Source organism: Aplysia californica, unplaced genomic scaffold, assembly GCF_000002075.1.
Source record: "Aplysia californica isolate F4 #8 unplaced genomic scaffold, AplCal3.0 scaffold00078, whole genome shotgun sequence".
Taxonomy (NCBI): domain Eukaryota; kingdom Metazoa; phylum Mollusca; class Gastropoda; order Aplysiida; family Aplysiidae; genus Aplysia; species Aplysia californica.
In genome coordinates, this window is record NW_004797348.1 from 1,541,264 (window position 1) to 1,554,641 (window position 13,378).

At 38.6% G+C, this 13,378-nt stretch overlaps 1 protein-coding gene across 1 annotated transcript; it reads left to right on the forward strand.

Moving 5' to 3' along the window:
* Positions 1-2,793: 2,793 nt before the first annotated feature.
* Positions 2,794-9,495, forward strand: LOC101860638 (sperm-associated antigen 8; the record flags this gene model as incomplete). Its single annotated transcript, XM_005094243.3, is given in 6 exon segments — positions 2,794-3,009; positions 4,159-4,339; positions 4,805-4,850; positions 7,563-7,683; positions 8,586-8,648; positions 9,328-9,495. Coding segments are annotated over 6 exon segments (645 nt in total). The 3' UTR covers positions 9,451-9,495.
* Positions 9,496-13,378: the final 3,883 nt, after the last annotated feature.

Sequence of the window (13,378 nt, forward strand, 5' to 3'; positions counted from 1 at the left end):
CGGCCCTTCAATCAATTGGTCCGGTCTTGTCGGGGACGAATGATAAAAAGGTGGGCCCGCTCGCTAAATAACATTACAATGCTAGAGGGGGTGTTAATCCATACCTGTCAAATCCAGCTCATTACCTTTCCGAGTCTAGGTTTTCCTCTTTTGTTGCGTGTTCCCTGCAGTGGTAACGGGCCTGTTGTGTGTTGGCTAGGTAGTCCATTGTTACTGGGCCTCCTCTTCGACTGGTCATGCACCGGCGAGCCTTCCGTTGTCCCCGCCTGTTCTTCACCTGCCGATGTCCGTTAAGACAGACCCACCGCTTTCCCAGCGGAAGTCCTCCGCTCGAACTGCTGCTTAATCCTTGATTTCAGGTGTGTGCAGTAAACAGAGGTAGACGCCGTCTCTTTAGACAGCCACTTAACATTACAGGGTGTCGATCAAAGGAGAGCAACTGGGGTATAGACGTGGGAAATACTTAATGCATTCACACGCCTGGGAAAGACATAAAACAAGATTTACGAATGCCATGCTTTGTATAGTTGCCCGCATTTAAACTGTCTTTACAGCCACCTCCCCCACCCCCCTTCCCAAGATTTCCCTTAACTTGGGCTTTCAGGAACCATGAATTCTAATTTCGTAATAATTTATAATAAAATATATATTTATAGATTTTTATCTGCTGAAAGAGGACAAGGTTTGAATTGTGTTTCTTTTTCTCGTTATTAACACGCTCTCACCTTTTTTTTGGTTCCTTCATCTTTTGATGTCTTTTTCTGAACCTGTCAGCTTTTTTGGTACAGAATGGTTGTTGGAAAAATATTCAATTATTTTCACAATGCAGGGTAATAAATAAGGAATGACTTATTTCTCCACCAGGCGGGAATCACCAACAGGTTCACAACCTTAATGAGTTCACTGCGCTTTAATATTCTATATTGCTGTTGAAGTTGGTATTGCTGTCTTGTGTTGCTAACGGAATGGTATTTATCCCTCCCCCCCCCCCCCCCCCCACACCTCTCTCTCTCTCTCTCTCTCTCCCACACACACACACACACACACACTTTCCCGGTCGGAACAAGCAAGTATTTCATGCTATTACATCAACATTTCAAATGCTGCTGCAAAAAATGAGTTGCTCATTATACCATGTGCATGTACAATGTACAAATATTTTCAATGATACACCGGGGGAAGACGTAGGCCTGTCGTTTTCGGTTTCTGAGAGTAGAATACTCGAACAAGTCATGATCAAACATTCCTTCGAACATGAGTAGCTTGGTCATCCTTTTTATTCCAAATTTAGTTGTTAGGCAACAGAAAAATTTAATGTGGTGTACCGCAATAATTTTTTTTCTTAATCTAAAGAGAAGCACATCGACACAAGGCCAGTGGGCAAGTGAAAAACAAAACAGAACAAAATAATCAAAACAAACAAACAAACAAACACACACACACACACACACACACACACACACACACACACACTCTCTCTCTCTCTCTCTCTCTCACACACACACACACACACACACACACACACACACACACACACACACACACAGCTTCAAAACAGGCGTCCGCATCTGCAGAAGGAGAGTAAAGAAGTTAGTTGGCTTGTCTAGCCGCAACCTCCAATCCAACCTCAACCACCTTGTGTAGGGAGTTCATAAACGTTATTGAGTATTGAGTTGTTTTTCCATTTGAAAACTATCTAGTACATGTAGTTTGTGTCGTTTCGACGAGTCAGCACATCGATACACTGGAACCTGGGCTTTCTTAGATCTAAGAAAGCCGAGAGTATAACGCTTCAACCACGTTACCGGCAAGATACATTGATAGAGACAATTAAGAACTAATTAATAATTAGGCTACATAAGTAACTCTGAAGTTTGGATGTGATTGTGTGTGTGTGTGTGTGTGTGTGTGTGTGTTTGTGTGTGTGTGTGTGTGTGTGTGTGTGTGTGTGTGTGTGTGTGTGTGTGTTTGTGTATGCGTGTACGGGTATGTGCGTATAGGCCTACTCATAACCTTTAGGTACCTTTCTTTAATAGAATAGAATTGTCGAGATATATCGCTAAAGTAATGGGACTTGATGTGAAAATACACCTTGTGAAAATAAAAACAGATTTGCCAACATGAAGTTATTAGTGTCATAACAATATTTGACTCCACTCTAACCACTTAACCTCTCTGTTTCTCAATGCTTTTTTGTATGCTGAAGGCTCGTGAAGAAGTCTGTAAGCAGTAAGCAGACATCCCGCCTAATAATCTACTTGTTTCAACCCCCCCCCTTCAAAACATAGCCTAGGTATCTGCCTTGAAACAAAACGCACCTAGGATCATTTAATGAAAAGTTTTCTCTTGTCTTGAGCCGTTGCCGGAACATGGGCTAGACTAGAGCTCAACGCTCCAACCACTGCAGAAAAAACCCCTCTCTCTCTCCCCCACCCCCCTCCCTCTCTGTTTCTGCCTTTCTCCTTTCTCTCTCCCTCTCCACCCCTCTCGTGTACGAGTCAGCCTCTCTCTCTCTCCCTCTCTCTCGTGTACGTGTCAACCCCCCTCCCCCCTCCCTCTCTTTTTCTCCTGATGTGTATCCCTAAGATTGTGTCTTTTTGGGGGTCGTTGTTACCGAAACAATATGTAGACCTAATGTACCGGTACTCGGAACACTTATAAAACCTCTCCGTTATCTCAACGTTATCGTTAGGCTACCTACTAGTTCTAGCAGTTATAAATTCGTGGCCTGACGACCAAAAATAACGGGAAAGGGGAGACCACTGTGAATCTCTGTTGCTCTATTTACTATAGTAACAGCCACTTCCGGTTAGACATCGTTCTCTTCCCACCAGCATCTTTCTGAAGTTGATCTATTGTCCGCTGGACCATCAAGGTTCCATACATAACAAATCCTAAATGGATGCTATGAATGCACGTGTAGGCATCAGCCTTGCTAATGATGGACGAAATGAAATCCGAGTGAACAATTCAGCTGGCAGATGTCTCCTGGAAAACTGGGTCGAAGAGGTAAACATTTACTTAGCATTTCATTTTTAAAGTAATTTTTAGTTTTAATTAAAGACTACCATTTTCTGTAACTTGTGGGCCTACACTGTTGGTGTAGATTTTATGTAGGCTAGCATATAGGCCCTAGGCTTTGAAAACAAATGAATTGTAAGCCTAAGCTGCCTCAACTGATTTCGTTTAAGTTTAAATCAATCCTTTTCTGATTCAGAACATCAGATTTTCACTTTGTCTAAAAATACTTAGATCTAGATTTAGAATCTATATTCAACTGGTTCTTGTCTTGCATTCTCTCAGGATTGTAAAACCCGAAAAAAAAGTTAAGTTACAGTTTTCAAAGAATTCCGAAAGGTAATCCATCCTACCGAGCTAAGAAAAACATAGTTCAACTAAAAAACTGAGCATTTTCCCACAAAATATTCAGATGGTGGGGAATGCTAGTCAGTTTGCAGGTAGTGTAGAATAGATATATCTAATTGTCAGTTAGAGTTAGAGTTTGTATTCCTCATTTTTTTTAGCAACAACTTAACTTGGGACATTTCTGTCAACAATCTATTCTGTAGCTTAAGTTATATTTATGTGTTCTATGCCTTAAATTTTACTGATGTATGGAAGTTCATAAGGTACTTTTAATTAATTGTTGCCTGATACCAGTACGACATTGCACTTTTTGCTTTTCTTTACACTTTTATATATAACTAGATCTATACGGGTAGCAAACTTAAAAAATAGTGCTCAGTATTGAGCGACAACGCGCGGTAGTATCGAACGGAAGTACGACTTGAAATAAACAAACCTGGTGGATTTACTAAAATTACAGAGACAGAAGCGTCGGCCTACAAAAACGATCAGCGAAATAAAGGAATTTAGCTTTTTGCAGCAAAACTGTCTCAAAACTGAAAAAACGAAGGGCGTCATGATCAGGAGAATATTTTAAAGAATCGTTTGGCGAAAACCGCATGTCGATCGATGCAGCCATTAAAAAGCCTTTTGAATAGCAAAATTCGACCACCACAAATAGATAATAGATGATGTTAGAATAGCTCCATGATCCATTTTGTTTCTTTTTTTTTTTTGTAGGCCTAAACACTTTTCTCTCATAATTGTCCTGAAGATAACATAAATTTTCTTATTCTTACCTTCTTCGAACAGCGAGCAAATGTTGACAGAGATCCTCCTTTAGACAGAGAATATAACATGCTAGAGAGAGCTGGATTTTTACGAAGTGGGCATAATGGACTGATCACCATTGAGGATAGTGCTAAAGCAGAGAAACTCACTACAGTTCGGGCAACATACACACCACCTCAGGTTGATCAGACCAGGCATGTGGGTGAGTGAAGCAAATTCGTAAAAACATAAAATGAAAAAGAAGTTACATACGTATTGATCAAAGACACAGAGAGAGAGAGAGAGAGAGAGAGAGAGAGAGAGAGAGAGAGAGAGAGAGAGAGAAAGAGATTGCCTACTGTTAGTGTCAGATTTAATTTGTAACAGGTTTTCTCTAGAATTCTAGAAGACAGCGCACATTCATTCTTTTCAGTATGTTCCTGTAACTGTAAATATTTGTTGGATTAACTTTTAAAAAGAGAAAGCTAGTTTTATTAACGTTACACAAAATTCTGGAAAATGATGAAACTAGGCAACCCTTCATTAGAAAGTTCACTACTTTACATGGAATTGATATCAGTATTAAGAGACATTTTTCTGTTATTGTTGCCCTTGGGTGTAATAGTATACCTCTATTATTTTTGTTCTTCTCTCATTTTCAGTTTTAACTTGAGTTCATATTTTGCAGGCAAAAGAAAAGAGTTGATGGAACAAGCCTTTGCTCAAGCTGTCTGGTGAGAACGTTTGAAACTTTGTACTGAAACAATGCTTTGTAACTTGTCGCTTGTAAAAAATAAAAAGTCATTTGCAATTCTTGCCTACTGTAAGGTCATATTATACAGTTCAAAGTACAGTCGAACCTGCCCTGATGGCCACCTGTACAAATGGCCACTTTCCATTTCCCCCCTTGTGTTTTTTCTATATAATTTAACTGTGTAAAACGGGCACCTGTCCAACGCGGCCGCGGCCACCATATTTCAACACACAACCCCTACCACACAAAGCAATAACACCTGTCTTAGACGGCTACCTTAGTGACTCCATTACGCTTTGTCATAAATCAAGCATTGGCCCCTGGCTTTGTGGGCGAGCCGTCATAATCTAAAAACCTGTCGTTGTTAGGTAGTCCCTCCAACTGATCATGTTGCGTAGGCCCCTCCCACTGTTGACCAATAGGTAACCAAATTAATTTTCAGCTGCTGGGGAAGGAAGCGTGTGATCCCTCATAACCCATAAGCCCCGCCCAGGATCCGTAAACAAATTGTAAGTGAGATGAGTGGTCACTGTTTACCCAGTCTGTAACAAAGTAACAATGGACGTCAGAATGAACTTGTGACAGAAGCATAGCTCTTCTCCGTGTCGTGGCGACCTATCTGTTTGTTTTACCATAGCGCTTGGTCCTCCTTGTCTGACACATTTAGTTTTATTGTCACCCGTGCACAAAAGCGCAAACAAAAGGAAAAAAACCCAGCGAAAACAACAACAACAACAACAATGCAACTACCTTTGGTTGGGACCTCAGAAAGGAAGGGTTTGTTTTCTCAGAAAGGAATGGTTTGTTTTCTTCATCTTGATCAGTCCTGCCTAAGACGGCCACCTGTCTTATACGGCCACTTTTCTCCTTGACAATGGGTGGCCGTCTTACACAGGTTCGACCGTATGTAGGCATAACATTGTGTTAACCCTTTCAATCCCGTTTTTTGATGATCTTCCAATGAGGGGTTGAATCCCAATTTTAATTAACATTTCTTTTGCAACATTGATGATTTTTATATTATCAATTACAGTGGAGTCTGCTTAAACTGAAATTTATGGGACCAATGGATTTTCTTCAGTTTTGCTGAATTTTTGGTTGAAAGGTTGCTGAAATAGAAGAAACAAATTGGGGACTTTATTTTCTTTTCGGTTTAGGGCTGTTTCCGGATTAACCTCAGTATTTGAAATAAATGAAAGTTTTTGTTCTTTTTTTGCGAGCAATCCTTCCATTACAGTGTGCTTTTCAGGGTGTTTCGAAAGAGTTGAGTATAAAAACCAACTGGGAAGAATCACTTGTTCCCTAACATGGGGGAAATTCAGAATTGGGGGGGGGGGGGGGGGGTAAGAAAGACTCAATTGGGTTAAAGTTGAAGGAACTTCTTCTCTCATCACTGAGTATAATATTTTACAGTTTAATTAATTTTTTTTAACTTAAACTAAAAAAACTGCCGAAGTCGGATTCAATGATTCAATGTTACTACTAATGTTACTGCTTCAGTACATTTGTTTTCAAATTTCTGCAAAAGATCAGTAAAACGGCCTGTGAAATGAACGAAGATTCAGAGTTGGAAAAATGAGTGAAAATTTGCTTTGCATTACAAATTTAAATCATAAACATGTTTTGAGTATATTTCATGAAACTGTACCATATCTGATATTAGTATTAGAAGGGATATAATATATCTGGAGGGTAAAAAATCAAATTATTTAGTGAGTTAGACACAACTTGCATACATTACTGTACCTTAAATTATCAAAAACAAAGGCTTAGCCTACTGAAACATCCTTGACAGAGAGAGATAATACTGCTTATTCTTAATTCATGTCTGCATAAATGCTGTTGCTATAGCTTGCTCACTCTCGTTTGTCTGCTTTAAAAAGTTCTGGCTTTAAAAACCGCTTTTTTTTGGGTGCATACACGGATCACTTAAAAAAAAAAATTTAACTATCGTACATTTTGAGACAACAACACGACAGTGCCCCCACATTTCACTTCAGTGTTAGTCCATGACTGCCTCCGCGTATCCATGCGAGTCTTCTAAAATACCATGTTTCTCAGGTGTGCGTTAAAATGTCGTGGTGCTGACGAAAATGGGCTTTTTTTTAGATTCTGTTGGCCATCCAACTTTAAGACTAGTAGGCTTATTAGTATGCAAAGACCTGAAAAGATTAAACAGAGCAATTTGATTTTATCTTGTTTAAATCATGGTCAGACGAATGTGAGTAAGCTATTGTTATGTAAATGGCATAGTAAAACCAATAGGCAAGAGATCAAAATGTTCATACTATGCACAGATTTCATTTGTTACTGCTGATTGAATCTGAGTTATACAGAGAATATCTTAGGAATCAAGATTATTTTTTAAATATTTTTTAGTTGTTTGTTTGCAGTGATTGAGGATTTGTGCTTGAATTTACTTGAAATAGTTGAGTTTGTGTTTGAAGAAGTCCTGATATGGACAAGCGGGCTAACCCAGATTTCGAGCGTTTCCAGAAATCTTGACCTACACCAAAAGTGGGCATTGCCCTACCTATAGGAGAAGTTTGGTTTCATTGGTGTGTATATTTGTTTGGTTATAGAGAAAACTCTCCTTTTCTTATATAGCCCCCTTGTGCTTAAAAGCAACAATACATTTTCTTTGGACTTGTTAAAAATACATACTTCAGTGCATACTCTTTTGCTATTTCAGTGAGGACATGGAGAAAGAAAAAGAGCGTAAAATTGCCGAGGACATGAAAGGCATCATGTGCACCGTTTTTATGAAAGATTACACCAAAGAGTTCCCCAAAACAGAGCCAGAGCAGACATTGGTAATTTGATACAATTTGACATTTTGCTTCTACTTCTACATGCACTGCAATTCTGTAAAAAACGGCAAGCTACGACAGCAATGGCACACTTATCAATAATGGAGTTGGCTACTTTACTGTTGTTTAGCTGTTTCAGGATCCTAACGGGTGTCAGTGTCAGCAAGTGGTTATGACCTTGCAGTCTGGATGACTTGCTTTTTATGCAGTTCTGTGACAAGGGGTAGCCTGCATGCCCTTTATACTTTATGAAAAAAGAGAAGGCAGTTGTAGAATATATTTTCATCAGTTTATTCCACTTATTTACTCATCTTATTGCTATCCATTTTTTTCTCAAGTTATGAGTATGAGTACTAAAGTATGTGTAAAATTTCTCTGGTTTTGATAGCACATAAGATTTGCTGGTCAAACTGTTCTAAATATATTTTTGGAGGTTTAAAAATAAGTAGGTGTTTTTACACACCCATTGACACAATTTAGATCATTTAGGAGGCGGGCTTCCAACCCTTCTTGTTAGGGCCAACCTGGGCTCTAAGTGGGAAACAACATCCCAGCAGATACTTGATAGACATTCTCCCCACTCAGGAATTGAATTCAAGTCTCTTGTGTGCGACAGTGAAGTGCCTAACCGCTATATCTCAATGTATATATATATATAAAAAATGATGAAGCCATCCACTTTGTTGTCTGAGCACATGTTCACCTGGGATCAAGGCACATCTTGCCCACTTAATGTCTCTACCCAGGCCGTTTGTTCCTTTTATATAATATAGTAGGGTGCCTTTGAATTTTGAATGAATCCACCTCAGAGGTATCATATTGTTCATGGCAAGTGGTTAGTGACACATGATTCTATGTAGAATGCATGAATGAATAACGAGTTGTTCTCCACTTTTTATCCTCAGGATCATGACTACGTGAGTGAACAGCCTGTGACTTTCTGGTCAGAACACAGGGACAAAATTCATGTGAGTACATCATCTTTGCTTTTTACACATAGACTTAGACTGTACAGTAGTAAACTTAGTACTTGCTGAATGAAACATTGTGATAAACAGTCCAAGTAAGATGGATACAGAAATAGATACAGTTGACACGAAAGTTCATGGGTCCATGAAAACGGAAGCAGATCAACACAGTAACAATCATTGATTGCCTACTGTAAATGTTATACCACCATCAACACAATTTAGAAGATGAACAGCTTTGTGAACCAACCTAACAGGGATTTTTTGTGTATGATAATGATACCATATTCCAGCAGAAATAATATGGGGCGGGGATACTCAATAAAATATCTTTTCCCTCCTGGGAATGCAATTCTCTTCTTTGCAAGCACGCAAAGAGCCTAAACTAAACATACGCTCAAAACTCCAATGAAGTCATTTTGTGCTGGAAAAAGCAAGATGAACAGGCAGAAACCAGAAACAAAAGAGGCATCCTAAAGTGGGGTCTTCATCAATTACCCAGAACCCCCCCCCCCCCCCCCAAAGACTCCAAACACATGGGCACTTTTTTTTTTTTTTTAGATAAGAGCTATATAAAAATATTAAAACATGATAATGGCATTCTTTAGCGTCTGTAAAAATCTTGAACATTATTTTTGTTCGTTCGCACTTACTGAATTCTACAATTTTCTCTGTTCAGGGCACCACTCAAGTGAAAACAAAAGACACAGCATTCCGGAAGAATGATGCTTTCAGCAAACCCATAGGAGAATACTGGGATGAAGCTAAACCAGTCGAACTGGACCAATATCCAATGATGTAATAATGGCTGCAACTGAAAATAGGTGTTTGTTTTGTTTCTTATTTTGCTGATTGGTGAGTAAGTCACTTTGCATGCACAAAACAGAGAAACACTTACACATTTTATTGAAATATTTGTAGGCTACATGTGTATCCAATTTTGACATCAGTCTTGGTTGGTAACGGCTTAATTTCTATATTTCGTTTTTACATTTTGATATGAATTCATTATAGTATGCGTTATAAGTATAAGATTCTTTCACATGTATCATGTATGTTTGAGAAGAGCTGAAGAAAATGCAGAAAATTTAGACTCTGATGTACATTCGCACATTTTCTCATCATTTTGCTATGTTTATTTCTGAAGATTTAATTTTTAAGGATCTATCGTTCCGTATTTGAAAAAGCCTGATCAAGTGCTGTCTCGTTGAATGATAGCATCTATTTTTTGTTGTTAACTTTGTTCTCTTTCTGTTTCTCTTACTGGTAATATGATTATTACGTTCATCTTCTTTTCCACATTAGACACTTAATATACTGCTTACCAATTTCCTAGAGAAATGGAAAGAGAATAAAAGATTGTCTAGTAAAACTTTGCCATGTTTCATTCTTGCGTCCTGATTATAAAATTTCTATATATAACAACATACATACATTATTGATAAATACATGTCATGTATACAAAATAATGATGAAAATGAAGTACATTTCCTACCATACTGGAGGTCAAGATCTAGTTTCACTTCATGCATCTGTCTCTTTTTGCTAGTCTTGGGTAAAAATTGCACTTCTTTTCCAAGTATGCTCATACAAATATTTTAGATGTTGACACAAATGACCCTTGACCAAACTTACAATGCCTATACTTTATCCTGGGCATGCCTGTGGAATTATCCCCTGGGAACTGAGAAAGCTGACTTCTGTGCTTGTCCCTTAAAAGACAAGACTGAAATTGAAATGCTATTGTGATAAGGCCCTATAACCTTGGAATAGAGGTATACTATGTTGCTCACTATACTTACAATATTAAGCTCCAAGGCTTTGCATGAGGTTCACAACAAAGTAAGCATTATTATGGACACCTTTAGCCAGGAACTGGATCAAAATGAGAAACAGAAATGTTGGTGGTCTAATGGTTAGGGTCTCGGACTCTCAAGTGTAAGGTCGTAGGTTCGAGTCTCTTCAGGGACTACTTATGTTGTGTCCTTTGGGACAGGCACTTTGGACAAATTTTCCTCACTTCACCCAGGTTGGAATGGGTACCAGGCTATAGACTGTGAAAGATCTTGTTTGTTTATTAATGTTTGAGCACTTGTAATCCGCAAGTCTTTTGTGTGCGACAGTGAAGTGCCTAACCTGGGAAGCTGAGAATTTTTCTGAGTCGTGGACATACGCTACATAAAAGAAATCATCATTATTATTACATGTTGTCGCAGTCATTTAACGTTTAGAATGTCAAAATTTCAAAGAGTCTAAAAAAAATTAAATTTTAGCAAATTGTTGAGTTTTCTGAAGTGCATCGATTGGCCCTAGTCTCATTCCTCTTCTTAAAATAGTAGCTATCTATCCAATTTAGTCAACCATTTTGTACTAAAATAATATCCTGCCGAAAACAAAACAGCTTTTGCTGCTCCTGAAAACCTTTTGACATATTATGACTGACATTGATGAATGTTTTAGTTTTAGTAAGAGTTTTACAGCACTTGCAACACAATTAGAATTAGATCTAGGTCATAGAAAATCTAAGTGCTGAAGATTACAGGTGTTACACACAAGAGAGTAAGGCCGCAACCATATTAACGCCTGACACAGACGGTCAGTCCAGACCGTCTCCGGGCACAAAAGAATGTGCACCGGCTCTTTAGTAATGGAAGGTAACAAAAACGGTTTCGGCTACCTACCATACTGACGCCCGACATCCTGCGTCGTCCCCGGTCAGACCGCCTCCGATAAAACATATTCTATCAAATTCAAAGACGGTTCGTCGGGCAAGATGGGAGGTAATTTTAATGATGTTATCTCTCTCATAGTTGTGTCCCCTTTCCCGCCTCAATGACACTACACAGAATTCTAGCAGTTCTTGGTCAGCTCTGCATATCTCTAGCAGTTCATTGAAACTGTTATGTTTCATGCGATAGTAGTATTGTTGGAATTTTTCACTATCTTCCAACAATTGCGAAAACAAATGACGAAATTCACCTAGTGTATCACGCTTTCTTTGGATGGGATGCAGGGAAAATCTTCTTGTCTTGGTTTTCATTTTTTGTCTTTGTCTCAAAAGCAACAACAACAATTTTTTTCTTCTACCACACGCTACATTTGCAAGACGGCAGTGTCTTACAGCCAAACTCCAGTATTAATATGGTCGGCCGCACCCGACGGAAAACGGCGGGTCTGGTCTGACTGTCAGTGTCGGGCGTTAATATGGATCTACCCTAACAAAGACTCAAAAAAAGGAGAGATGAAGACGATAGAAATCTGCTAGGAAAGAAGGAAAAAACTACACCCTCTGATGATGAACGACGGCGATGTTATAAAATTATAAGTAGGAGTACACCACCCCAGAGTACCTAAAGCTCACTATTCAAGTTAAGTTAAATGATAAGCAGTACGTTGTCACAGGGAAGGCTCTTTTTGCAGCTCAAAAAGTCAGAGTTCATTAGACTGTGAGTTTGAGATAGTGACCCAGGACTGAGGCACATCCTTCAGGAGACAGAGCACTTTCTGCATGTTCATGTAGACAGATTTCTACAAAGGGTTTCAGTTTTTACATGAAATTGAGCCATCTTTAGCAAAGGGATAAAATTTAAATACTGGCTGTTGCGAATGCTGCCACTATTTTGGATAACCATTGTTAACTGCAATATGTAGCAATGACCACGAAAAACCTTTTTTTTTGTCAGAAAGTGTTTGCAAATAGGTGCATTTTATAGCTCTATCTCCACAGAGAATGGAACTTTTTGAATTTCTGAAATCCATCAATAAACAAAAAAGTTACGAATTTTTTAATCAATTAATTTTTTTTACACTTTTATATAATGAAAAAACCCCAAAATATGGGACGTTCTTTGGTGAGGTTTGAGACAATATTCGTCATAACTCGCTCATTTCTCGGAGTATTTAAATGAAACTTGGCAACCCAGTACATTTTCTAGTGCAGAATCTAGTTCTGCTTTCAGATTTTTCATAGCTATCCTACTTTTTGAGTTATGAAGATGTTTTTTATAGGTAAAAATGTGGCGGTTTTCGGTGCGTTTTGAGACAATATTTGTCATAGCTCGCCTATTTCTTGGAGTATGTAAATGAAACTTGGCAGTCTAGTACAGTTTTTGATGCAGAATCTAGTCATGCTGTCAGATTTTAAATATCTGTCATACTTTATGAGTTGTAAAGACATTAACAGGTAAAAAAGTGGCGTTTTTTTTACAGATTTACAAAGATTATCAGTCATATCTTCTCCCAAAGTCATGATATTTGAATGAAACTTGGCAACATAAAAGGTTCCTCCTTGCCAAGCAATGATCTGGATCAATTTGTCACAATAATGTAAGTAGAGAATTGGCTCTACTAGTAAAAGCATGCATACTTTGTTATAGTAAATAAGATCGTCTCTGTGTATATCCATTGTTGGTCAGTGTCCTATTGTGTGGTAGATTAAGATACGTTTAGATAATATAGTTTACAAGTCATGGGAATATTTCGCACGTGTAGGCTACAACTCATACTATAAATGTAATATATTATTTACACCCCCCCCCCCCCCTTCTCTCTCTCTCTCTCACGCACACACACACACATGCACGCACGCGTGAACGATAACAATGTATAAACGGGACTATCTTCCCAGACTGGACTGAATAAGTACCGTACTCTTTAATAACAATCTTAATGCCTCACTTTTCCAAACAGTGCACATAGGACGAGTCCAAGTGTGTGCTTTTCCCAAGAGG